Source organism: Phlebotomus papatasi, chromosome 3 (assembly GCF_024763615.1).
Source record: "Phlebotomus papatasi isolate M1 chromosome 3, Ppap_2.1, whole genome shotgun sequence".
Lineage (NCBI taxonomy): Eukaryota > Metazoa > Arthropoda > Insecta > Diptera > Psychodidae > Phlebotomus > Phlebotomus papatasi.
Window position 1 is genome coordinate 45,331,113 of NC_077224.1, and position 24,396 is coordinate 45,355,508.

General features: G+C 34.2%; 1 protein-coding gene across 2 annotated transcripts in view; it reads left to right on the forward strand.

Moving 5' to 3' along the window:
- LOC129807943 (voltage-dependent calcium channel subunit alpha-2/delta-3) overlaps positions 1-24,396 on the forward strand; it is a 100,925-nt gene that overhangs the window by 73,198 nt on the left and 3,331 nt on the right. The window contains exons 9-18 of one of the 2 annotated variants that reach the window (XM_055857558.1): positions 1,180-1,254; positions 1,352-1,486; positions 4,822-5,035; positions 5,196-5,395; positions 8,901-9,109; positions 18,406-18,438; positions 18,727-18,831; positions 18,930-19,191; positions 21,289-21,756; positions 21,819-22,140. In XM_055857558.1, the coding sequence (XP_055713533.1) occupies positions 1,180-1,254; positions 1,352-1,486; positions 4,822-5,035; positions 5,196-5,395; positions 8,901-9,109; positions 18,406-18,438; positions 18,727-18,831; positions 18,930-19,191; positions 21,289-21,756; positions 21,819-22,140 (2,023 nt within the window). The remainder of the gene's footprint in view (positions 1-1,179; positions 1,255-1,351; positions 1,487-4,821; positions 5,036-5,195; positions 5,396-8,900; positions 9,110-18,405; positions 18,439-18,726; positions 18,832-18,929; positions 19,192-21,288; positions 21,757-21,818; positions 22,141-24,396) is intronic. The other variant, XM_055857559.1, reaches the window with a different exon arrangement.

A 24,396-nucleotide genomic window follows, 5' to 3' on the forward strand; every position in this document is an offset into this window, starting at 1 on the left:
ATTTAAATAATCAGTAGAGAATTTACAAATAGAGAAATAGTTAACGAAATGTTAAAAATGTGTAAAAACATTTTTGGTCAATAAATTAGTAGTTTGGTGAGGAAAAAGTTCAAATTGGATAGTAAATAAATCAAAATTGCCAGTCATTTTTCGTCAGTAATTATTCCATTGCAGTCAATAAAAAACTAAAAAGTTATTATTGTCAATTATCAATATAGTTCATAACTTCTTCATTTTCCCTTTTCCAAGAAAATATCCCTATTTTTAGCCACATGACTCCCATTTTATTTACATACTGACCAAATTTAATTTTCACTGATAACTCTTACCAAAACAAGGCATAATTTTCTGATTTATTAATAATGAAGAATATTATAAAATCATATTGATACCGAAAATATGGTATATATATAAATATGTAAGCTAGTGTTGAGAACAATTTTCGTCAAAATATTCTCCCAACGTGAAGAGGCATTAGGGTAAGTGTGCCAAATTCCGACCAGCTTGTAATTCCGGCCATATATTTTGTTCGTCGAATTTTCATGAATTTTTGGTTTTTACATAACTCTGGAGATTATACAGTGCAAAAGAATAACAAAAAATGCAGATTCCACAAACAAGATGATGTAAAAAGACATTTAAAGAATTCCCGATGGGCAAAGAACTATGAGAATGAAGGTGGCCGAAATAAGGCACTAAAGCTATGTCAACATTTTTATTTATTTTAAAATGTATTAAGAATGATTTTTGAACTAATAATAATTAAAGAACTAATAAAAATATTCAATTTGTATTAATAATATTGCATTTATAACTTGAGACCTTGGCGCTTGCATGCAACTATGCCGAAATTTGGCACACTTACCCTAACTGCCTTCAGCATTATGATTATTAATTATGTACTTTGCGTCAAAAACTGAACGATTTTGTAATGGATTAAAGTGTAGATGATTTATGTCAATAATACGATTTTAATTAAGGATGATTGATTTAATTTTTTTACAATATGAAGAAAGCATAATAGACGAGAAAAATACGCAGTAAAACTACCCCTGTATGTTACTACCCCAACCTCCCCTAATGCAATGAACATGGTAGCCAAACAACCACCCACGGGGTAACACACAATAAATGCCACCCACATTTTCACCCTTCTGTCTCATTTTCTTCACCCAACAGCTCGGCGTCAATGGCTATTCATTCATTGTGGACAACAATGGTAGAATTCTCTATCATCCTGATTTGAGACCACTGGTAAGCAAATGAATGATGGTTAATTTTTCACCCAATCCCCAATGTTAAATCTGTCTACCACTTGCCAACAATTGTCTCTTTGGGGCTTCATTTGCAGAGTGACGCTTCGCAGTACAACACCAAATTAAAACCAAAGTACACTTCCGTTGATTTAACTGAAGTGGAACTACCTGAGATCGATACATCCGGCAATGCTGAACGAGAGAGTGAGAATACAAACTTGTTGCTCGATGTAAGTTTTCCACCTCTTCATTCTAATGAGACTCTTACCCTGACGAGCAAGTCACTTGAACCGCCTCGACATTATCACGTACTACACTTTTTTTTGTGCACAAGTCAGATAAAATTACTACTATACGCTTTTCAAGCTTGAATTTTAATTCCATTTCCAGTAAATTAAAAACAGACGTACAAGAGAGTTCTTTATGATCGAAATTATGGTTGCGATTTCCTTTACAATTTTAGTTCTATTTTCATTTTTTTTTAGATAAATAAATTAACATTGGAAAACTTAATTGAGGAGCTCATAGCAAAAAAACGCTATTTTAATAGGGAAATGCATACGACTTAGAATTTTTTTGCTCCGAGCGCCTCAATTTTCCGATTGATCTCAAAAGCTAGTTTAAATTTTCTAAATTTGAGAAGAGTCCTTAATAGACAATTTCTTGCTTAATATGATTTTTTACTTCGACCAATGACTATCTATTATCTTATCTTATCACTAAAGGTATCAAAAACTGAAATAATTTACATTGATGTTTTGAAAAACATATGTCTATTGAAAATTAATTCTTTGAACGATATCTAATTAAAATCGGAAATGTGCAATTATCGTATCTCACATATCTGAAATAAAAAAATTCCCACAAACATTTTTATTTAATTAACTCTAAGAGAGGATAAAATTATTATTTAAAAATTACTTTCAATATAATATATATTTGGCAAGTATTAAAATTTTCACACTTACGACAAAGTGCAGAATGCAAGGGGGAGATATTAATGTTGTAAGTGGTGTACGGTTGCAAATGAAGTGCTTGGAAGTCTTTGGAAGTGGAAGTGCCCGAATATAAAGTCTTTTCTGCCTAATTCCATATTTTTCAGACTACGCTACTTTTCGTTAAGATTTTTAATTCGAACGGTAGTGTAATTTGAAAAGATCTTTTTTGACACTTTACAAGTTCGGTTATAACAATGAGATGGAGCAAATATGCTCAAATTTATTACAGCTTAATTTGTGTTGTAATTTTTCCGGGGAAATATTCAGCTGAATAATAGTTTTCTTTAATTTTTACAGTTATTTCAAATTCACATAGTTGCTCACAAACAATGGCATAGCTATTGCAATTGACTTTGAATCAATTTGATATAATTATTTTAATAATTTATCGTAAATATGTATGTATTGGATGATTGCATAAATTCGTGGGACTTTTTCGCAAATGTAGTTAAGGGGTATCCCATAAAACACATCCACCATTTTTTTGTTTACGTTTTTGCATATTCGGGAAGGGTTTTAGTGTATTATGTCTCTTCAAAAGTATTCTTCAAAAAAGTCGATTTGTGCTTTTGAGAACTTTTAAAAAATGAAAAACGAAAAGGAACATTTGTAATATTTAATGTTTGCGTAATTTTGAATAAATCTAAGTGATAGACTTCCGTAAAAAAAAACATTTTTGAGGTTTATTTAGATCGTGTCCTTGCTCTAAATAAAGATGATTAAAAGTGGCTTTGAAAATTTCGAAATAGGGATTTTTTCTTTGAAATATTAATTCAATTTTAAACGGTCTCTAATATTGATGGCTATATTGTAAGTATCATAACGGAATAAAATTTTTCGATAACAATTGAAGACATTATTGAAATGTTGGAAAATAATTTTAGAGAAATTTCTCTAATACAAAAATAACGGAAAAAGTCCTGCAAAAAATAGCCAAGCTTGTTGCAAAATTTAATTAGCAATCACTAAAAACCTTTCCTAAGAGTTCAAAACATTTAAATTTTAAAGAATTTTGAAACCAGGGAGAGAATCAAGCTTAATAAAATGTGAAGATACATCTGAAGTGCTGAATTAGTTGTTACACTCGTACTTTTGGATTCTTACTGTGTTATCACAATTGCACATTAAAATTTTAATATGATTCACATTAATTGTCGCTGGTGAGAGTCCAAATGTGCAATTTGTGTGTTTGAATCATTTTATATTCAAAATTTGATCTATTTGTTGATAAAAAGGTAGACTTGGCCCGCAAAATTTGATATAAATTGATTTATAGCATTAATGCGAAAAATTAATGCAATTTTCTCTTTAATTTTTTAATGTGAAAAATATTTATGCTTTAGGTAAATTTAAACTTATTTTTGCAGGCCAAGTCCACTTCTCTATCAATAAATAGAAAAACCCCAAATATTAAGTGACTCAAAGACACAAATAACATATTTGGACGCTCACAAGCGACAATTAATGTGAATCACATTAAAATTTTAATGTGCAAGTGTGATAACGCCGTTACAGACTTTCCAGCACAGCGTCAATATTTGCAAACGACAATACATTTTTTTAGAGACTCTACTTTCCAAAAGTAACTTCACTGGTCTCTTAGGCAAATTCAAAATATGTTGATACCCCTTCGTAAAACAAAGATAATATTAAATTACTGAAAGTATCTAAAAATATCTGTCGCTAGAAATTCAAAATATAAGCAAAATGTTAGAAATATGCGGAATAATAAATTTCTTCAGATTTTTTTAAATGTTTTCTTAATTAGATTTCTCATAAAATTAAATAAATTATTGATTAGTAAGTGTAAGAAGTGCATGAAGTGCAGGAAGTGCTGGAAGTATTGCAGTATTTTTGAGAGTGTTGCGAAATTTTGGAAGTGCGCAGGGCTATTCCATGCGAATTGTGGAAGTGCCTGGAAGTGGTGTACATATTTTCACCCTAATATCTCCCCCTTGGCAGAATGCGAAAATTATTATAGAAATATGAAAATTAATATTTGTATTACCAAAGAAGTTTTATTAATTAAAACATCATTGCACAATTAATTTACTGTCGTTTAATTTAATTTTCTATGACGTACACAATTTATTGGATTTCAAATAAAAGTGCTTTTAATTGAAAAATCTTTTTTTTGTCATTTTTGTTGTTACTGGAAAATTTTAATATTATTAAAGAATTTTGTTTTTAAATTTGAAAAGATTATTTCTTGGATATTTCTTTGACCTACTATTTCAAATCAAATGGAAATTATAATGAATTTAATAAAAAAAATACTTTTAATATATTTTTTTTTTCAATTTCCCTTCAAGTGAACCTGTCACAGATTTTATTTGACTATTGAATGCAATTTATGAAGTGCTTGTCCATAAAAGCGAACAAACTCTGGTGATTTGCTTGTCGGTGGTAAAATGAAATGCACCCAGGGAAAAATCGATAAGTGTGAAATATTAAAATTCTTCATGGGAAGTTTTTCTCATCACTGCTTTTCACGTATTCTCGTCCTCTTCCCAACATTCTTCATGTTCTCTTTTTTTTCGCCTTCCCAATTCTAAATCTCTCGATAGATGCGCCAGGAGCTGGTGTCCCAGAAAGAGGGTGAATCAGAATTTGAAGTTCTACAGCATTTGGACACCATGAAGCGAATATCCCTACGTTCCCTCAGATATTTCTATGGCCCAATTGAGGGGACACCCTTTTCACTGGCGCTCGCTCTGCCGGAAAAGTATGGGATGCACGAATTGAATGCCCAACAGGAGATTCGTCACTCGCACATTAACGGTACGTGAGGATCATTTTGGATTTTTTATGAGGTCGACGGGAATTTGTAAAGGGGAATCTGTGAAAATCGATGGGTTTTATTTTTTTTTGCGACTTTACTTGCATTTTTTTTAATGGTTTTAGAAACAACTCTATATTTCTCATTTTCCTCCTTTTCCAGTGACGGAGTATTTTAAGGGAAAAAGTTGGAAGGTTCATCCAGATTGGGTTTACTGTGAGTACAACAATATCAATGATATGGAGCGTGAGCGAGAAAATTCCGGGGATTCATTCTCCCATGTGGAGACTTTTGAAACACCCGAAGATCAAGTATTGCACTTTTTGGCCAGGGCTGGGCGTCCAGGATGGAAGTGGATGTCGGTGAGTCTTTGCAATACCATAAAAGTTTATTTTTTTTCTAATGCTTGATTATGCTGTTAGCACATAATGCAAATAGGGGGAAGTGGGGCACCTTTGAAAATGGGGCACCTATTTTTTACCTATTTTAAATAAAATTCAGCCCTATCGTGATATAATTTAGCTTCTCATTCTGTTTCTGCAGCTAAATTATATCACGATAAGGCTCAATTTTATTTAAAAATAGGTGAAAAATCCCAATTTCAAAGCTGCCCCACTTTCAAAGGTGCCCCACTTCCCCCTAAGTTGAAAATAATTAGAAAAGAAGAAAAGAGAGAAATACACAAAACCCATCGATTCTTCTGAGTTATCTATTTTAATTCCTATTTTCAAGGATTTATTATTAAAATGTTGGAAAGTTTTACCAAGTAAAAGATATCTTCTTCATTGAAAAAATATTTGGTAAAATTGTTCGTAAATGTTTGTGAATTACTACAGGGGACTCATAAAATGCTCGTAAATCGTATAATCCACTAAAAAGGTCGTAAAAGTTTGTACTTTATCACAAACTTTGTTCGTCACATCATCGCTTGACAAGTATTTTTTTATTCATTTGCAAAAATTTGTTTGTACATTTTTGTTTGTGTGGCAAAAATTTACGAACAAATGACAAAATTTTACGAATATTTTTTTGTGTGTTGTTTGTATTTACGGACAAATATTTGTAAAAGTAAAAAATTTGTTGGGTCAAAATTGGAGTAAAGTGAAATGATCTTAAAATCTTTAGAGCTATGCCATCGAATGTAACCGGTAATTGTGGGTGTGGGTATAAGCCGACGTTAATTGCAATCAACAATAGGGAAAACCGGAAGTCGTCGGGAAGAGATAATAACTCAGGGACATACACATCAACTATCTTCAGAGCTTTCGGCTCGGTCTCCAAGCCTTCATCAGTGGCTGGAGCAAAAAGAAGGAGCAGTTTTTATTTGGATCTTTAAATAAATAACAAGTGAGTTATTAGAAAAATTGTTATTTATTTAAAGATCAAAATAAAAACGGCTCCTTGTATTTGCTCCAGCCACTGATGAAAGCTTGGAGACCGAGCCGAAAGCTCTGAAGATAGTTGATGTGTTTCCCTGAGTGATTATCTCTTCTCGACGACTTTCGGTTTTCCCTATTGTTGGTAGCCAGTAATATATCGGTAATAAAACAGATATTGAAACTACTACCATCAAATAAACCCATGAATACCGGCATGCTGAAAATAAACCACGCTCCTAATTTTTTTATATACAGGAAACGCAAACATTGTAATATTTACTGAATTGTAGCCCTGGAACCAGGGATAACCAATTAAGGGGTTACATGTGTCTCTCAGGTCAAAAAATAGGCTTTTTTGATAAAAATTTATTGTGGCGAAAATATTTTAGAAATTCCAACCTTTGGAATATGAAAGAGTAACTTTAGAACAAAATTTAAAACAAAAATAAAAAAATTTTGAAAATTCGACCCTTGGTAGCTGATTTTCGAGCCCATTTCTCGAAAAACAGACCTTGTGGTAGCCAGGATTTCTCCCAGTAGGTTCATCTCAAATCAAAAAACCAAATATACTCTGTTACAGGATTAGTTGGATCCGTGGATGAACGAAGGATTTTTGAAAAAAAAAACAAAATTTGGATTTTTGGCAGAAGTTTTTGTAAAAAAGTATCAATTTTACCCTATTTTTCAACACATTTTGTATTGTAAAAATGGTTCTGATTAAAGGAAGTGCAAATCCTTCGTTCAAACACTAAATAATACTTCTCAAAACAAGTATGCAAAATTTCAGAAAGATCGGTTCAGTAGACTTTCTTACTCTTTATTAAGACTCTGAGTAATCTTGACTACCGCATTGTAAAACGGTGTTGATCCGATTGACTTGAAATTTTCAGAATTTGTTTTTGAAATTTCATACTATAAAATAAAAAAAAAAAATTAAAAAAAAATGATTTTTTAGACCTGAAAGACCCATATAACCCCTTAAGGGAGGATCACCAGCAATTGGCAGTGTTCATTGCATCGTCAGGTTATTACCATATTGCTGCACCACTGCCAATGAATTTTTAAAAATTATTAGCTAATTTTTACTATTTAACTCTTACAAGAATACAGTGCATTAGTTCAGATCCTTCATATTTAATTTATAAAACCAATTTTCCGTGTGACACCTGAGTAAATTCGTGACGATCCGATGTACTGAGTGCACAGTGGCAATTATATCTCATTTTTATTAATTTATTGTAAAAACTTAAAATTCAAATGCACAAAATAAAAATGGTTAAGAAATAAGATTTTTGAGGCTTATATTTTCAATTAAATATCGAGCATTTCTCTTTAACATTCCGATCCGGGATGCTCTTCCCTTATCCACTCCGCAGAACCCAAAACACGGAGCTTGCGTTTACTTGATCAAACCAAGACTGACACCCCTCTCCCTATATCCATGCACTGTCTTTTTACCATCCTGTCCCAGGGAAAGGAAGTAACTGGCAATTTTCAAATAATGACCGCTGAAATAATATATATATATATATATATAAGAACTGATTTCTACAAAACAATTAATACTCTTACACTTCCCAATACTTTTAAGAATCTTTACACTGAGAGAAATAAGAAAAAGTTAAAATAACATTCCGAAAATGTTAGTTTTACCCTGCAGTATTGATCTGAAATCGGTGTAAATATTACCCTTTTTAGGTGTATTGGGGGTTAAAGTCACCCTTTTTCATGTCAATGTTACCCTTAAAAAGGTGTAAAATTAACATTAAAAAATGTTTATATATTTTTACACCTAAAAAGTGTGAAAGTTATGAGGAAAAAAAGTTAATCGCACACTCTTTTTTTTCAGTGTAGGAACAAGAAATTCATAAAAAGGGATCTACACACATAAGAGGGCGTGTATACCTAAAGGGTGTAGTAGAGCAATTGTATTCCCTTTAGCTTTCATTTCCAATAAGCTTAATGTGTTAGATCTCATCTTAAAACGTTATACAAATTTAATTTTCAACACAAGTGTCATAAAATTCTTTATTTGTTTTTTGAGGGCGGAGCCTAACTTCCTAATGTGGTGGGGTGTAAACATTCCACACCCCAAAAGTCAATCCTACATACTTAAACTCCTATTATTTTTTTTACTTGTGAATTATAGGTACTCGTGTTCATAATAATGCATTGTTTAACCATTTGGAGGTTGAACAGATGATTGACGTGTACTAAAAGTAAAGTGGCGAATTTTTAAAGAGCTTAATAGCATCTACAGGAATTTTACCACAATATTAACATTATAAGCCTTTTAAATGTGAGCGTTAACAGACTTGTGAAAGTCTTGCTACTATAAGGCAGCTATTTTGCTTCTTGGGGTATATAACTGATATCTTTCTTTTCTAATCATTTTCAAGAAAATAAATCATAATATGTTAGAGGCTTAGGTTTAAGAATATCGTATTGCGTTACTTTTTCTAACTCAGTCCTATCCATCCTTCATTAGGTGAGACCACGATCCCCACAGCCCCATCATGGTCATGGCACCATACCGGTTGGCCATTATTCGCAACACTTCAATTCCGGTCAAAGTTCACGAAAAGCTGAACCATATTTCTGTGACCGAACTCTGATACAGAGTCTCGTGCGTGATGCAATTGTCACTGATGGATTGGATCGGGGACCAACTCATCCCACACGCAAGGAGGACAAACAGTAAGTCACACACTTTTGCCAAAACTTTTCTTTTTTTCTCATCTCACCCCTCTATCCCGTGTACGAGGAAAGTCACTCTTGTCTCACCCCACCAAAAAAAAAACTCACAGTTTTCTTTTTGCAATATTCCTTTTGTTTCCTCACACTTTCACCACAATGTCTTGTAGAAAGAAAAATTGTACTTTTAACCATATTAGATTTGCCAATGAATTGTTTCTCAATAAATTTTAGTCTTTTTTTTTCTAATTTATTTGGCTGAATTTCCCTGAACGATGAAAATGAAATCACAGTTTGACCAAGTCATTCGAAGTCAGAGGAAAGCAATCTGAAAAGTCTCTAGAAAGAATAAGAATGGAATCGAAACAAAAAAATTATGTTTCAATAGAAATTCTCATTAGATTTTCAGAAAATTTTCCATAAAATATATTAAATGTTTGTTATGAAATTTTATTGGATCTTAAATAATAATTTTTTAAATAAAATCTTTAAAGGAAGCTTCGAACAACTCATTTTTTCTATTATATATTCTTAATGGATTTAATTCAAAGTTCTTTTCAGAAAATTTGAGCCATTTGACTAGCTATTAAAGAATAATATTATAACGGATTAAATTCAATAAAAACACATTGAAAAAAAATGATTTGTTCAAAGTTTGAGTCTTCCGAAGGTAACGTCCTTTTTTTTTTTTTTTTTTTTTTATTTTAATTAGGGGTTCATCAATAAGATGATTGCCCCATGGCATTTATAATTTTTTCATACATATTTGTGTCTTTTAGGAATTTTAACATTTTTTGGATTTCACTTTCGTTGTCTCCCAGTGCAATTTGAGGATTTTTGTTGATTTTGTTCCTCCTTCTTTCCTCTTGATATTTAGGACATTTAAATATTAGATGGATCACGGTTTCGATCTCTTTACATTGGTCGCATTCCTTGGGGTCTTCCTTCTTGATGATGTATAGATGTGTCAGTGCAGTGTGTCCTATTCTGATACGGCATATTGCTGTTTCCTCTCTTCTGTTACGTCTAAAGGATGTAGCCCATGGATATATCGTGGATTTGATGTCTCTCAGTTTGTTGTCCCTTACATTTGTCCAATCGTTCTGCCATGTTTGTGTTATTGTTAATTTAAAATGATTAATTATGTCCTTTGGTGGGATTTTATAGGAATTATTTATAGGACATAGGTTAGTATCTCGCGCAGCTTTGTCAGCGAGTTCATTTCCGATAATGCCTACGTGTGATGGAATCCAGCATAGTGTTATGTGTTTATTTGTGTGTGTGAGTTCTTTTTGGATAATTGTTATTATAGGGGATCTAGTCTGATTTTTATTAATGATCGCTTGAAGGACACTTAGAGAATCAGTGAATATGACCGACTCGTCTAAAAGGGTTGAATGGATATACTTGATGGCTTCTAGAACTGCATATGCCTCTGCCGAGAAAATGCTGATTTGTTCGGAGACTCTTAAAGCTTTTAAAATATTTCCCTCTGAAGAAACAACTGCGAGCCCTGTCGATTGATCGGTTTTAGTGCCATCGGTGTAATACATTTGATGCCCTTCGTATTTTTTAACAATTGAGTTGAATAAGTTTCTAAATACTATTGGGGGTGTGGTTTCTTTTTCGTATTTAGTAAGTGAGAGGTTAATATCTATATTAAAATTATTTTGAGGGTTATTTGGCAAGGGGCTATAGGTTAATATATTAAGTATTTGAAAGTTATATGTGCTAAGAATTATTCGGAATTGGAACATGCTGGATTTCCTTTCTTTCCTATCGGTTGTTGGATGGAGAATGCTATAGTTTATGTGGTCAGGATTTCCCAAAGTTTTGATGCCATATTTTACAATATTGTTATGCCTCCTGGCTGTTAGTGAGGGAATACCAGATTCACTTAATATACTTTGGACTGGGCTTGTCCTAAATGCTCCTATAGCTAGTCTGATACCCGTATTGTGTGTTGAGTCAAGCGAGCTAAGGGTGGTTCTGCTTGCAGATGAATAAACTATAGCTCCATAATCGATTCTACTTAATATAATAGATTGATATATATTTAGTAATGTTTTTCTACTTGAACCCCACTTTTTGCTACACAGAGATTTGATAATATTCATGGCCTTCTGGCATTTTGTTTTGGTTTCTTTTACATGAGTTTTCCATGTGAGCTTTTTATCGAACGTTAATCCTAAGAATTTGTGTTCATTTACGTATGACAAGTTGCGGTTATTTAATGTTAATTGAGGATTATCGTGATTTTTCCTTAGCTTACAAAAATGGATGCACTTGGTTTTTTCTGTTGAAAAAATAAGGCCCGATCTTTTAGACCATTTTTCTAGTTTTTTAATGGTGCTTTGCACCTTGTTGCCTAAGTCTTCTATATCATGGGATGAGCTATAAATTACCAGATCGTCTGCATACATTAAGCCCTTAATTGGTATATACTTCCAAATATTATTTATATATATTAGAAAGAGTGTTACCGATATTACTGATCCCTGTGGAGTTCCGTTTTCTAGACCAAAAACATTTGAGACATCGCCACCATTACAGACGCGGAATTTTCTATTGTGGAGAAAGTTTTTAATAAAGTGGGCCATATTTCCACCAATACCCATTTTGAGCACGCTATCTATAATCCCGTATGACCATGACATGTCATAAGCTTTAGTTAGGTCAAAAAATACGGCAATTAAATGTTCTTTCTTCGCAAACGCTTCTTGAATATCAGCTTCGAGTCTTACTAAATTGTCAAGCGTAGATCGGGATTTTCGGAAACCATTTTGAAATTGTGCGAGAAGGGAATTAGTTTCCAAGTAATGGACTAGTCGCTTATTTATTATTCTTTCAAGCAGTTTACATAAGCAGGACGTGAGAGATATTGGTCTATAACTTAATGGGTCCATGGGGTCTTTATTAGGTTTACAAATTGGAACTACTAGGGCAGTTTTCCAATTTTCAGGGAAGATTCTTTTGGTCCAAATTTCATTGTAGAGGTCTAGTACGATATTAATGGTTGAGGTGTTCATTTGCTTAATCATTTCATAATGAACTTCATCTGGGCCAGGACTACTACCTACACATTCTTTTAATGTTTGTTGGAGTTCTTGTAAAGTAATGGGGTTATTGTACGTATTTGTATCTTCAGGAATTTCTAAGACGCGTCTTTCTTTTCTAGTTTTTCGTATCAGGAATTCAATACTATAGTTTTCGTTCGAGGAGTTGTTTGCGAATGTTTCACCTAATGCGTTTACTATTTCTTCAGGTTTTGTTATTTTTCTTTTGTTAAAGATCATCGATTGGATTTGAGTGTTTATATTTTTCCCTCTAATTTTCCTAATTTTTTGCCACATTTCCCCAACGGTGGTTGATGTAGATATAGTACCCACGTATTTTTCCCAGCACTCCTTTCTTGCCCTCCTAATTACTAATTGTACTTTTGCTTTGTATTTCCTATATTCCTGTAAGTGTGTGGGATTCTTTGTTCTTATAAAAAGTTTGTAAAACTTTCTTCTTTCTTTAATAAGAGATTTAATTTCTGGGTTGAACCATGGGATTGGGGGTCTAGTTACAGTTTCTGGGGCTCTTGGTATGTGTAGTTTTGCTGCATCTATTATTTGTTCTGTGAGGTACGAGGTTTTTTGATCTATTGTGTTTCCCTGAATTTGAGCACCTTCAAGTTCGGATTTAAAGCTTTGCCAGTTTTCCGAACTGGCTTTATCTATTTGCCATTGGGATCTTTTTGATATGATAAAGTCGGAGTGCATTATTTTGATTGTTATTGGAAAATGATCACTTCCGGATAAATCATCGTTAGTGTCCCAATAAAAATTCATTGCAATTTCTGGGGAGCATATGGATATATCTATAGAGCTATGATTTCCCGTTCCAGCGCAAAAATGAGTAGGCTTTCCGTTGTTCAAACATACCAGATCCTTTCCTTCTATAATATTTTCTATAATTTTTCCTCTTGCATCTGTTTCCCCTCCACCCCATATTAGGCTTTTTGCGTTTAGATCTCCCACTACAAGAAAAGGTTTAGGGATTTGGTCTATTAGCTCTTTCAGTTCATTTCTAAGACGGAATATAGGAGGTATATAAACACAACATATTGTCATTTTGAATGGATGGTTCGTTGTTATTGCTAATGCTTGGAGATTGGAGTTTACAGCAATTTCGCTCACATTTATGTTATCTTTAACAAGAATTACAACCCCTCCACTTGCCCTCTGATTTATAGTTTGATTTTTAATGAAGACATTGTATCCTCTTACTTTTGGAAGCTGATTTTCATTCTTAAAATGTGTCTCTTGGAGACAAATAAATGAAGGCTCAAATTTGTGCAGCAATATTTTTAATTCTTCGAATCTTCTGTAGAATCCATTGCAATTCCACTGGAGTATTGAATGGAAATTTGTTTTGTGTTTTGATTTGTTACTGTTTGTTAATTGATTAGTGAGATTATTTTCATTATTGTGTTGATTAGTGTTTGTGAGTTCTTGCCTGAAAGAGAGGTCATTGTTCATATTGTGTGTTGTGTTATTTTGTTCGTTATTGTTAAAAAAGTTAGAATATGAAAAATTTTCTGTAGATGTATTTATATTTTGTGAAGGATTTGTCCTGAAAACTGTGTTTTCAGGATTATTATATGGAGTAATTTTGGAAGGGAATAATGTGAAGTTTTGTGATTCATGCCGATCCTTGAACCCCGCAGGTGCTGCACGAGATTTACTCATGCTTCCCGCGAGGCTCAAGGATGGACACCTTGTGATATTATTTTCTCTTTCAGCCAGTCACTCTCCCATATTATCATTATCACTGTGATAATCATCAGTAGTAGAAATTTGTAATTGTGGTGTGGTGGTTTTGTTGTAATATTGGGGCATTGAGATATTTTGTTGATCGCTGGGGAGGTTTGGTGACGTAGAGGCTTTAAGAGTATTTCTCATTTGCTCAAGGTGTTCGCTATTATATATATGAGGATCATTTCTTGGGAGTTTTGTGGGACTGTGAGGAGGATTGATATCGTGATTCACTGTTGTATTCAATAAATTTTGTTGATGTTTTCCTTCTTGTGTTATTTCATTAGTTTTGTGATTTAGTGGATTAGTGTCACTTACCTCCTCATCTGCTGTGATTTGACGACTCTGGTTCAGCATTCTCTTACGTCTCTCTCTAACCTCATGCAGGCGCCTCTCCCTTTGTGTCTCTTCCTCATTGATTTCTGCAACGGTTGTTTGTCGGCTCGGTCCTGGGATTGGATCTGTGTTTGTGCTCCCTCGAGTTTTTGGTGATTTTGTCTGGTTCAGTGGGTTGTTATGGGTGGGTATCTTCTTCGGAATGACGTATTTTGTTTTCCTCTTGGTTACTGTTTCGTTAATTGTCGGGAAATCTTCGTCATAGTCGTCATGTTCTGCTAGGAGATCGTACCTGTTACCAGTAACGATCGCGAACGTATCTCTGTTCATCTGTGGTCTTGGGTATATCGTTGCGGCTTCATTTGCACTCATGTTGTTCAAAGCGATAGCACGATTGATGTTTTCTTGACGTGACTTTTCTGGACAGTTAATGTAATCTGCGGGGTGGTTTCCCTTACAGGATATACATTTTGGGGGCTGGTCGCAGACAATAGATGAGTGACCTTCATTTCCACAAGTTTTACATTTTGAAGATCTTTTGGTGCATGTTCTGGTGCTGTGAGTGTATTCCCAGCACAATTGGCATTGCCTTGTGAATCTTATGAACGGTTCGCATGGGATGCGCACAGAGTTTATGTAAATGTATTGTGGGATCTCATTTCCCTCGAAAAATATTTTCATTCTCTCTGTGGGAGCATATTCTGGTTGACCATCAACTGTATCTCTCCTTTTGATTCTTTCCACTTTATACACTTTCACTTGTCTAGCATCGATCTCGTTTTTAATCTCCTCTTCTGTGTATTGCCTATTAATCCCTCGGATGATACCACAGCTAGTGATATAATAGATGGGAATATAAGCCTCATATCCGTTATCTTTGAAATCTTCCAGATTTGCCACGTGGTTGGCGGTTGTGCGATCTACGCAATATACTACTGCGGATTTTCTTCCAGTGATCACTGTCTCCTTCACGTTTTCTTTTGAGGTGTTTCTCTTAATTATTCTTCCAACTTCCACTGCATTAAAGTCTCTGAATTTAGTCACTACCACTTTGAACTCTTTATAGTCTGTATAATTATTATAGGTATGTCTCTGTCTTTCCGTTGGGGGCTTATCGCCCCCACGTGTCTCATTCATTTTTGGACTTTACAGCCCAACACGTTAGTTTTAAACTCAATCACTAAAGTTTTATAGTCTTTAAGAAATTTTGGTTCAAAGAAAATATTAAATTATTTGATTTTAGGCTCTATTTTACCGATTTTTTGAGAACGATCGCGTCTACGCGTCTGTGCTCTGCGACAGATTGACGTTGACTGGTAACGTCCTTTTCCTTACCGAAAATTTTCAATTTCGATACTTTTTTTTTTTTTGAAATATCTCTTTAAACTCTATAAACTGCTTTAAATACTACTACTATAATTTATAAATAAAATATATGAGATCATAAATATAATCAAACTTTAAAAGTGTTTGAAGGTTTCAAGAATAATTGAAAATCCCAATCATGCTTGACCCAGAAATTATAAAGTTGGACATTGGAACAATTATTATAAAGTTTCTAAAGAATAGTTTCATGGCTGAATGAACGATAAGATTAATGTGAGAAATGCCGAATGTTAGATTTCTTAGTTAATATCCAGGTGTGCATTTTTGCTGCATATGCCAAATGGCTTTAACTTCTTTAACCGAATTTTCCAAGGTCAAAGTTTAAGAAATCCTGAGAAGCATATTTCATATTGGAACAGAGTAAAAGTGAATACTTCTGAAAGATCTTTGATTATCTGATATGCTCAATCTGACGTTATGGGAATATAGGGCAAAATATAGGAATCTGAAAATTTCAAAATTTTCATAATTCAAAGACCGATGCTTCAAGTTCTTACCTTAAAGGATTCGAGCAAAGAAACTGAAAAAAAGTTTTGAATATTGTTGATAACAGAATTTTTGAAATTTTGGGAAATTGGTATTAATTTTAACTGACTTAATGTCTAAGCTTCAAAAATAAATTGATACTGTTGAATATAAAACTGTTATTCATTTTAGAATTTCGTTAAAAATTTTTGAACATCGGGAATTTGGCTTTTGGGATTTTGGCTATTTGTGATTTTGGGTTTTCGAGATCTTGGCTATTCGAGAGTTTGGCCTTCCAGGATTTTCATCCATGCGGGATTTCAACCCATTAGACATTTTGGCTCTCACGATTTTTAGCCATTCTCGGTTTTGGCTTTTCGGAATTTTGGTTTTAGGGGTTTTGACTTTTAGTGATTTTGGCTTTTTGAGATTTTGACTTTCGGAATTTTGGGTTTACTGGATTTTAGCCTATTCGGGATTTTGACTCATTCGAAATTTCGACCCATTCGAGATTTTGGCTTTCAGGACTTAGGCTTTCGGGATCCATTTTAGAATTTCGTTAAGAATTTTTGAAAATCGGGATTTTGGCTTTTGGGATTTTGGCTATTTGTGATTTTGGCTTTTCGAGATCTTGGCTTTTCGAGATTTTGGCTTTTCGGGATTTTGATCCATTCGGGATTTCAACCCATTCGACATTTTGGTTCTCACAATTTCTAGCTATTCTCGGTTTTGACTTTTCGGAATTTTGGCTTTTGGGGTTTTGGTTTTTCGGGATTTTAACTTTTTGAGATTTTGACTTTTCCGGATTTTGGGTTTTCTGGATTTTAATCTTGGCTTCTAGGACTTGGCATAGTTTACAAATGCTGTGCCATTAAGCTGCAATGGTTCAACCAGCAATGGACTATATTCCTGAATGAACCAGAAGTATTTCGGGCCTTCTGGATCCCGTTTCAACGCTGAAGTATCAGACCACCTGTCTATTCGAGTGTCGTCTATTTTAGCCTATTCGGGAATTTAGCGTTCAGGACTTTGGCATTTCGGGATTTTGGTTTATCGGAATTTTGACCTTTTGGTGGAAATCCTCCTTCATATGTAGGTTGTCGTCTTCAGACTAGAGGTTTAGCCTAGTTTCCGAAGGTCTCAAAATCCTAAATAAGCAAATAATTTAATTTGTTCTTCTGATTCAAATAGATTAATTCCCCTTAATAGTCCATTTCTAAGTCAAAATTTTTCAAAAATTTTCGACTGACAAGAATCTAGAGAAGCTAAGTCTTATGGCTAAGCCTTGGGTCTGAAGCCCTTATAAACCGTTGCAAAAAAATCTGTTTTTCTACAAGTCAATATAAAAAAATGATCATTAATGGAACTGTCATAATGAAACCTCATCAATCATACATTATTCAGAGAACTCACGAGGAGCCCATATATTCTTCTAGGGAACCCATGTACTTCTTTTTAGGGAACCTGGGAAGCCATATTTTTTTTAAGGAACCCGGGGAACCTATGTATTTTTCAGGGAAATCAGGGTACTAATACATTTTTTCCAGGGAATCCCGGGAACTCATATATTTTTTCGGGAAATTCGGGGAGCTCACATTATTCTTTCTGGAAACCCACGAGGAACTCGGAAAACCTATACATTTTTTGGAGAACTAAGAACTCGAGCCGCTACAATTGCTTATGAATCAGCCCTTGTATGGGATATCCGAGAATTCTTAACGTAGTTCAAAGCCGAACCTTTTAATCCCATGTTACGCCTGGAACCCTTATCTCAAAGCGAGTGCTGATAGCTGATTTTCTGATATGCTAGGCAATGTTTATGAAAGTATATTAAAAATTAGGTTAATGTGTGAGAGCACTACATTAACCTTATTATGTATGGCTTATTTAGGCCATTTAGGCACTTTGATAATACGGTCTGTTACTTCATAAGTTGCTACAATAATGATAGTGTACAAACATGAAAAAAATTAAAAAAAAAACATTGTCATCTCTTGATGTACATTACTAATTATTATATGTAATTTTTTTAAATTAAAATTTAAATGTATATCTGTCAGTAAAGGCTCAGAATATATAGGAAAAAAGGACTAAAAATAGTTCGTTGGCAAATCTAAATGAGTGTTGCATGCAGAATTTGTGTTCACCTAAACAAAAAAAAAAGAAAAAATAGAAAAATAAGTAAAAACAGCACCAGACATTTTTAGTTTTCAATTATATTTGATTTTTATTTCCACAACTCACGATGATGAATAAAAATGAAGATATTTTTTACTAACGAGCGCACCATTTGCACGTTTAATTGTTTAGCCCAATCGCCACGTTAATGGCTTTGCTGCACAGGTAAAAAATGCAAAAAAATAACACTGTTTCTCTCCTTCAGCGTGTTTTAAGAGTGTCAAGGGCAAGGAAAAAAAGGACAATTGTGTGATTATGCAGCGTGGATTTGACACAATATATGCTTGAATATGTTTATTAAAACCACCCTTTTGGATGGTTCAAATCAATTTTTTTGCTCTTGAAAAAGAAATTCAAGACAAAAAAGTGCGATGCATCTCGCAGGAGATGAAGTTGGAAACTTTTGTGTGGAGCATGAAAAAAAGCTAATGGATTTTCTTGATGTGCTTACAGACAAGGATACCAAATGTTTGGGGTGACGGTGTCTTTTGTGGCAACGCGGTCAGGACTTTTACGCTGGGTCGATCACATTCCCCATCCACCGGAATCACCAGAACCGTAAGTTTTTCGTTTTTATTAATTCAATCTTGATTCTTGATTGAGGGATTTTCTCGTCAATTAATTTAATACAATTTTCGATGTGTGTGTATATATAGACACTTCAGCGAGTCCAATACTAGAGCCATGGATATGACATGGTACAAGAGAGCTGTGGATCAGCATGCTATCGAACCGGACAGCTTTGTCTTCAGTGTACCCTTTGACTCTGGGTACACGGGCAAGAGCAATGCCACACTTGTTACAGCAGCCCATGCCATCTTCATTGACCACAGAGGCCACAAAGCTCCGGCAGCTGTTGTAGGCCTGCAATTTCAACATGATTCACTTGCCAGGCATTTCATCAACATTACATCGGCGGTAAGTACAGGGAATTCCGCTTTCAAAGAAATTCTCAGGACAGAAAAAGAGGCCGCGAATTCACTCCAGTGACACAGAAAAATTCCATTGCCACAGGAGAGGTCTTTGGAATAAATTACGAAAACACTGTGATTATGCAAAACATTTTCGGCGCCAATTTTTCAGCCCTAACGGTTCACGAGAAACGCATTTAAAATTTACCACTTGAAAAATATTTACATACATTTAGGGGCATTTCAAAAATTATTTTATAAATGAGCTCCCAATAGTAGGCAATTCATATCAAATTCTTTCAATCCATTTTCACTTAAGCCGGAGCTCCCTGTAGAATCTTATGCCTCGTTCAGACTACACACTGAAATTCAGAAATGGCTAAACGCAAGTGTCACAAACTTTTCCTAAAGTTTCAAATTTTTTGACGTAATGTTGTTTGTTCGTCTGTCTGTCTGGCTGTCACCAACTTCAGAGGACAAACGGTTAGAGATAGACACTTGAAACATTCGAGAGACCCCCCATAAGTCGACAAAAAAAACCGTAAACATGCCCCTTATTTTTTTTCTTTATCTTTCCCCTGTCTTTTCTCACTTTTTTTTGTTTTTGGTAATGTTTTAGAGCAGACCTGTGCTCGTTAAAAGTCGTGTAATATAGGAAATTTTGTGTTGATAATTTTAATGGAAATTACAGATAGCCATACTGGTAACACTAATCTTGCTCATTCACGGTGCCATGATAAATATTTTTAAGCCAAAAAGGCATAACAGAAATAAAAACTCATGTAGAAAGAAATTGTCTTCTTGATATCTTTGTCGAAAGACGGATAGCTATTCACTACACACCCTTTTACTTGAATCTTGCAGAAATACAAAGAAATTAAATGCAAATATCACTTGAAATGGAAAATTCTTAAATCGCGCGCAATTCAACTGTGAAAGAGAGAGATAGAGACACAAATAACTCACTTTACAAACGTCTGGAGGCGCTGCGGTTGCAAAAAATCTCTAAAATGCCACAAAATATTTTCTTCTCTATTTTATGCTTCTTAGCAGGTCGTGTCCCTTCTCGTAATACGTACTTTTGCATTCCTTATTAACCAAAAATAATGTTGTACCAAATGATTTTTCTCAAACCTATCCTGAATTTTGGGACAGCTCAAATGAATATGAGTCTTTCAGCTCAAAAATTCATCTCAATGTTTTTGTTGCAATATCGACAATTATTCACAATTAACCCAAATAACTGTATTCAAATAAATTATTAAAAGCATTTTCTTGTGAAAATGACTTAACTCTAAGGAATTAAACAATTTTCACATTAAAAAACCTCTCATTTTCTCTACGTGAATTTTTGCGGCATTTCGAAGAATCTCAACAGGCACCACCCTATTCCCTTCGGCTTTTATTTTAGCTCAGGCCTGTTTTAGAGATTACCTAGGCGGGTATTTCGTCCATATACGAAAATATCTTTGAATTATTCTCCATTAACAGTTTTTCATGATCAAAGGTTTAATAGGCTCCAGAGAGCGTATTTCTCAACCAAATGGTATCCTCTTTGGGTTCGTTGGAAAGGTCTTAGAATTCTTGGCAAGCCTGAACCGATTTCAGTCGGTTGTGAACCAGTAATGAATCGATTCATAACCGATAAAAAATTTTTATCTAAAATTCAATTATATTACACTTAAAACAAATATATTTTATTTAGGGCAATGTATTGGGTGATTTAGAAATCGGTTCAGATCGGTTGTGAACCAGTAAACTGAAGAGGTAATTGCCCAGTGGGAAAACTCTTCGAAATCCTTGAACTCGCGAACACTAAGGTAGTCTTTCGAGGAATAGCATCTAAGTCAGGGGTTCGAGAATTTCGCAAAGCCTGTCAAGATTTCTAGGAGATGACCATAACTCATACCACCTCCCTATTAGTTAAAAAGAATGAACTGTTCATTTCTGTTTAAAGATATTTAATTTAGAAATTAGACAGGTATATGTTGTACCTTTTTTTTTAAATTTTGCAACATTTCCTTAAGAAACATTATCAGCCTTGGAATTATTCATCTTCCATAGGAACAAGCAAAGAACGAAAATTTTCAATTATCTTTTTCAGTGTACCGCAAGTGGATGTCGAAAGACGTGTGCTTCAGATGAACTAGACTGCTACCTTCTGGATAACCATGGATTTGTCCTCTTGTCTGAAGATTCTGAGCACACTGGAAGATTTTTTGGCCAAATTGATGGCACAATAATGGATTCATTGGTTCAAGATCGTATCTACAGAAGAGTACCTTTAATGGACTATCAAGGAGCTTGTTCTGACCGAGAAAGCTCCTCTCTAGGTGCTGGACAGAAAATCAAACCCCTTCGACCATTTTCTTGGATTCTAGATTATGGAATGTCACTGGCGGCAACGTGGCTTTCACTGATGCCAGCGCCCATTTCTGCCTGGTCGAGAGCACATTATGGACCAGAATATTCAGATCCAGATGAAGAATTGGATCTCAATTATTCGGAAGACTATGACAGCAATTTTGATTACCCACCAATTGAAGGAGATTTTGTCACGGCACCGGAAATTGTACGAATTATATAAATATTCTTTTTGATAGTTCTCTAGAAATCATTTCTTTTCTTTTGAAGATCTTTGAGAGACCAACTGAGCCCCCACCAAGGCCTGTGACTCCACCTCCGGGTCCACGTGTTGTTCCTGATCCCAAACACGCAAGACCCTGCGATCTTAAAACAGATCTCTACATCTTGCAGCCGGAGAGATTGAATTCGAGTGGCCAGAGCAATCCACTGAAAGGGAAGCTCACCAATTGCCACTCTTCGGGCTGCGAGAGGCCCTTCAGTGTCCAGAAGATCCCCCACAGCAACCTCATTCTGCTCGTGGTTGACACACTGTGTCCGTGTGGATCTAAACAGTTAGACATTGAACCACAAGAAGTAACAGGAGGACGTGGTAAGTCTTTGCAGTACTTTTCAGTCCTTTTTATTATTTTTTCTATCAATTATTTCAAGAAAAACGAGGATAGGTAAGCGTTTTATACAAAACGCTTCTTTTCTTTATGATCGAAATGTATTACAGAGACTTATGGAAGATTTTTCTTCCTAAAATCCGATAAGGATTACGATTTACGTGTTTTTTCTCAGCATGAAATGCCTTGGAAGAAAAATATGGATCGGACAAAGAATCTTAAGCTACTTTTCATATTAAAATACTCTTCAATCAATCAATCTTGAACAGCTTCCTGAGGTAGTTATGAATAAGGAGTCGCGGGGGTCAAAACTCGATCCCATTATACGGGCTTCAGACCTAAGGCTTAACCATATGGCTTAACTTCTCTAATTCCTTTAGAATTTTTTAAAGAAAATTATCACTTAAGATTGGACAACGTGGGCAACTGATCCATAAAATTTTGAAAAACCAATAAATATGAATTTCGAGACCATCGGGAACTGGGCTAAACCTTATTTCTGAAGCCGGCCTTAGGCATAAAAGGTTGAAAATGATTGAAACGAATGAAGTGCGAGTATTGTATTGTATTGTATTGTATTTTTATTACCAATATGTAATGTAAAGGCACATGTTGGTAATAAAAATACAATACAATACAATACAATACTCGCACTTCATTCGTTTCAATCATTTTCAACCTTTTATGCCTAAGGCCGGCTTCAGAAATAAGGTTTAGCCCAGTTCCCGATGGTCTCGAAATTCATATTTATTGGTTTTTCAAAATTTTATGGATCAGTTGCCCACGTTGTCCTATCTTAAGTGATAATTTTCTTTAAAAAATTCTAAAGGAATTAGAGAAGTTAAGCCATATGGTTAAGCCTTAGGTCTGAAGCCCGTATAATGGGATCGAGTTTTGACCCCCGCGACTCCTTATTCATAACTACCTCAGGAAGCTGTTCAAGATTGATCTGCGAGACGTTTCAAGGCACGATCCCGATTTCTGAGGAATTTTTCTTTATTCATGTGCTGAAAATGACAGTACCACCAAAGTCGTGATCTCTCAATTCCAAGAAGCAGCTCCTTTATCCTTAGCTTTTTGAATGCCTACGTTCTTTAATCAATCTCTATGATTGATTCTCTTAACCATCCAGAGATGCCTTATCTCGACATTCAACTCGCAATTTTACATTTTCGGTTTTTACTCAAACTTCGATAATTTAGCAAAACAAAAGCGACTAAGATCGGCCATCCTCACCACATTTCTGGTAAAATCTCTCATTATTTGCCTGACCGATGCAGCCTGAGGATTCAGCGTTTATTCTATCATTACTTATAAATAACACCACGAGATACTTGAGCTTCTCCATTATTCGGATGATTCTGATATTATTTCAAAATTGTGTTTAAAGGCCTCTACACACTAGGAGCAATTTCTCTAAAAAAAAAAATCCCATATCCTTGCAGGCAGAAACGTCAGAATTTTTTTAAAAAGGTAATTTTTGACGAAAATTGCTTCTAGTGTGTAGACACCATAAGGGGTTTTGTGGGTAGTGAAATCTAAAAAAAAGTACAAATATTTTTTAAGATAACAAAAAATTAATTCAAACTCTTAAGCAAAAAAAATTACAATATTTAAATTATATTTTCTGAAATATATTCATTTATAAAATTTAAAAATTTAACCATTGGGTGTAATTTTCAGATATATTTTTTGAAAAAATGACTTTACGACTTTACGGTAGTCACGATTACTCAGAGAAGATTCATCAAAAATTTAAAAATAACAAATATTCAATGTTAGCAATAAGTTAAGGGGTTACGTGGGTCACGCAGACTAAAAAACACAGCATTATTTGTTTAACATCCTTTTTCAACATAATAAAAAAATATTTTTTTTAATTCGAACTCCTAAATATATAAATGTACTACATTTTAGGTATATTTTCTGAAATTATCATTTAAAAATTAAAAAAGAAAATCAGCCGCAAGGACTTGAATTTAGATACGGTTTAAAAAACATACTTTTCGGTGTACACAATATCTCAGAGTATATTCGTCTGATGTTAAAAAACTAATTATTTCCTGTTAGATAATGAATTAAACTCGTAATTGAACGGTAAATTTTTTTACCTTGATCACAACTTATTTTCCAAGACAAACGTGGAGAAAAATGCGACGAAATTTATATTTTTATTGTATAAAATTATCTCAAAAATCCAAATTTATTATTTAAAAAAATATACCGTTCAAGTGCGAGTT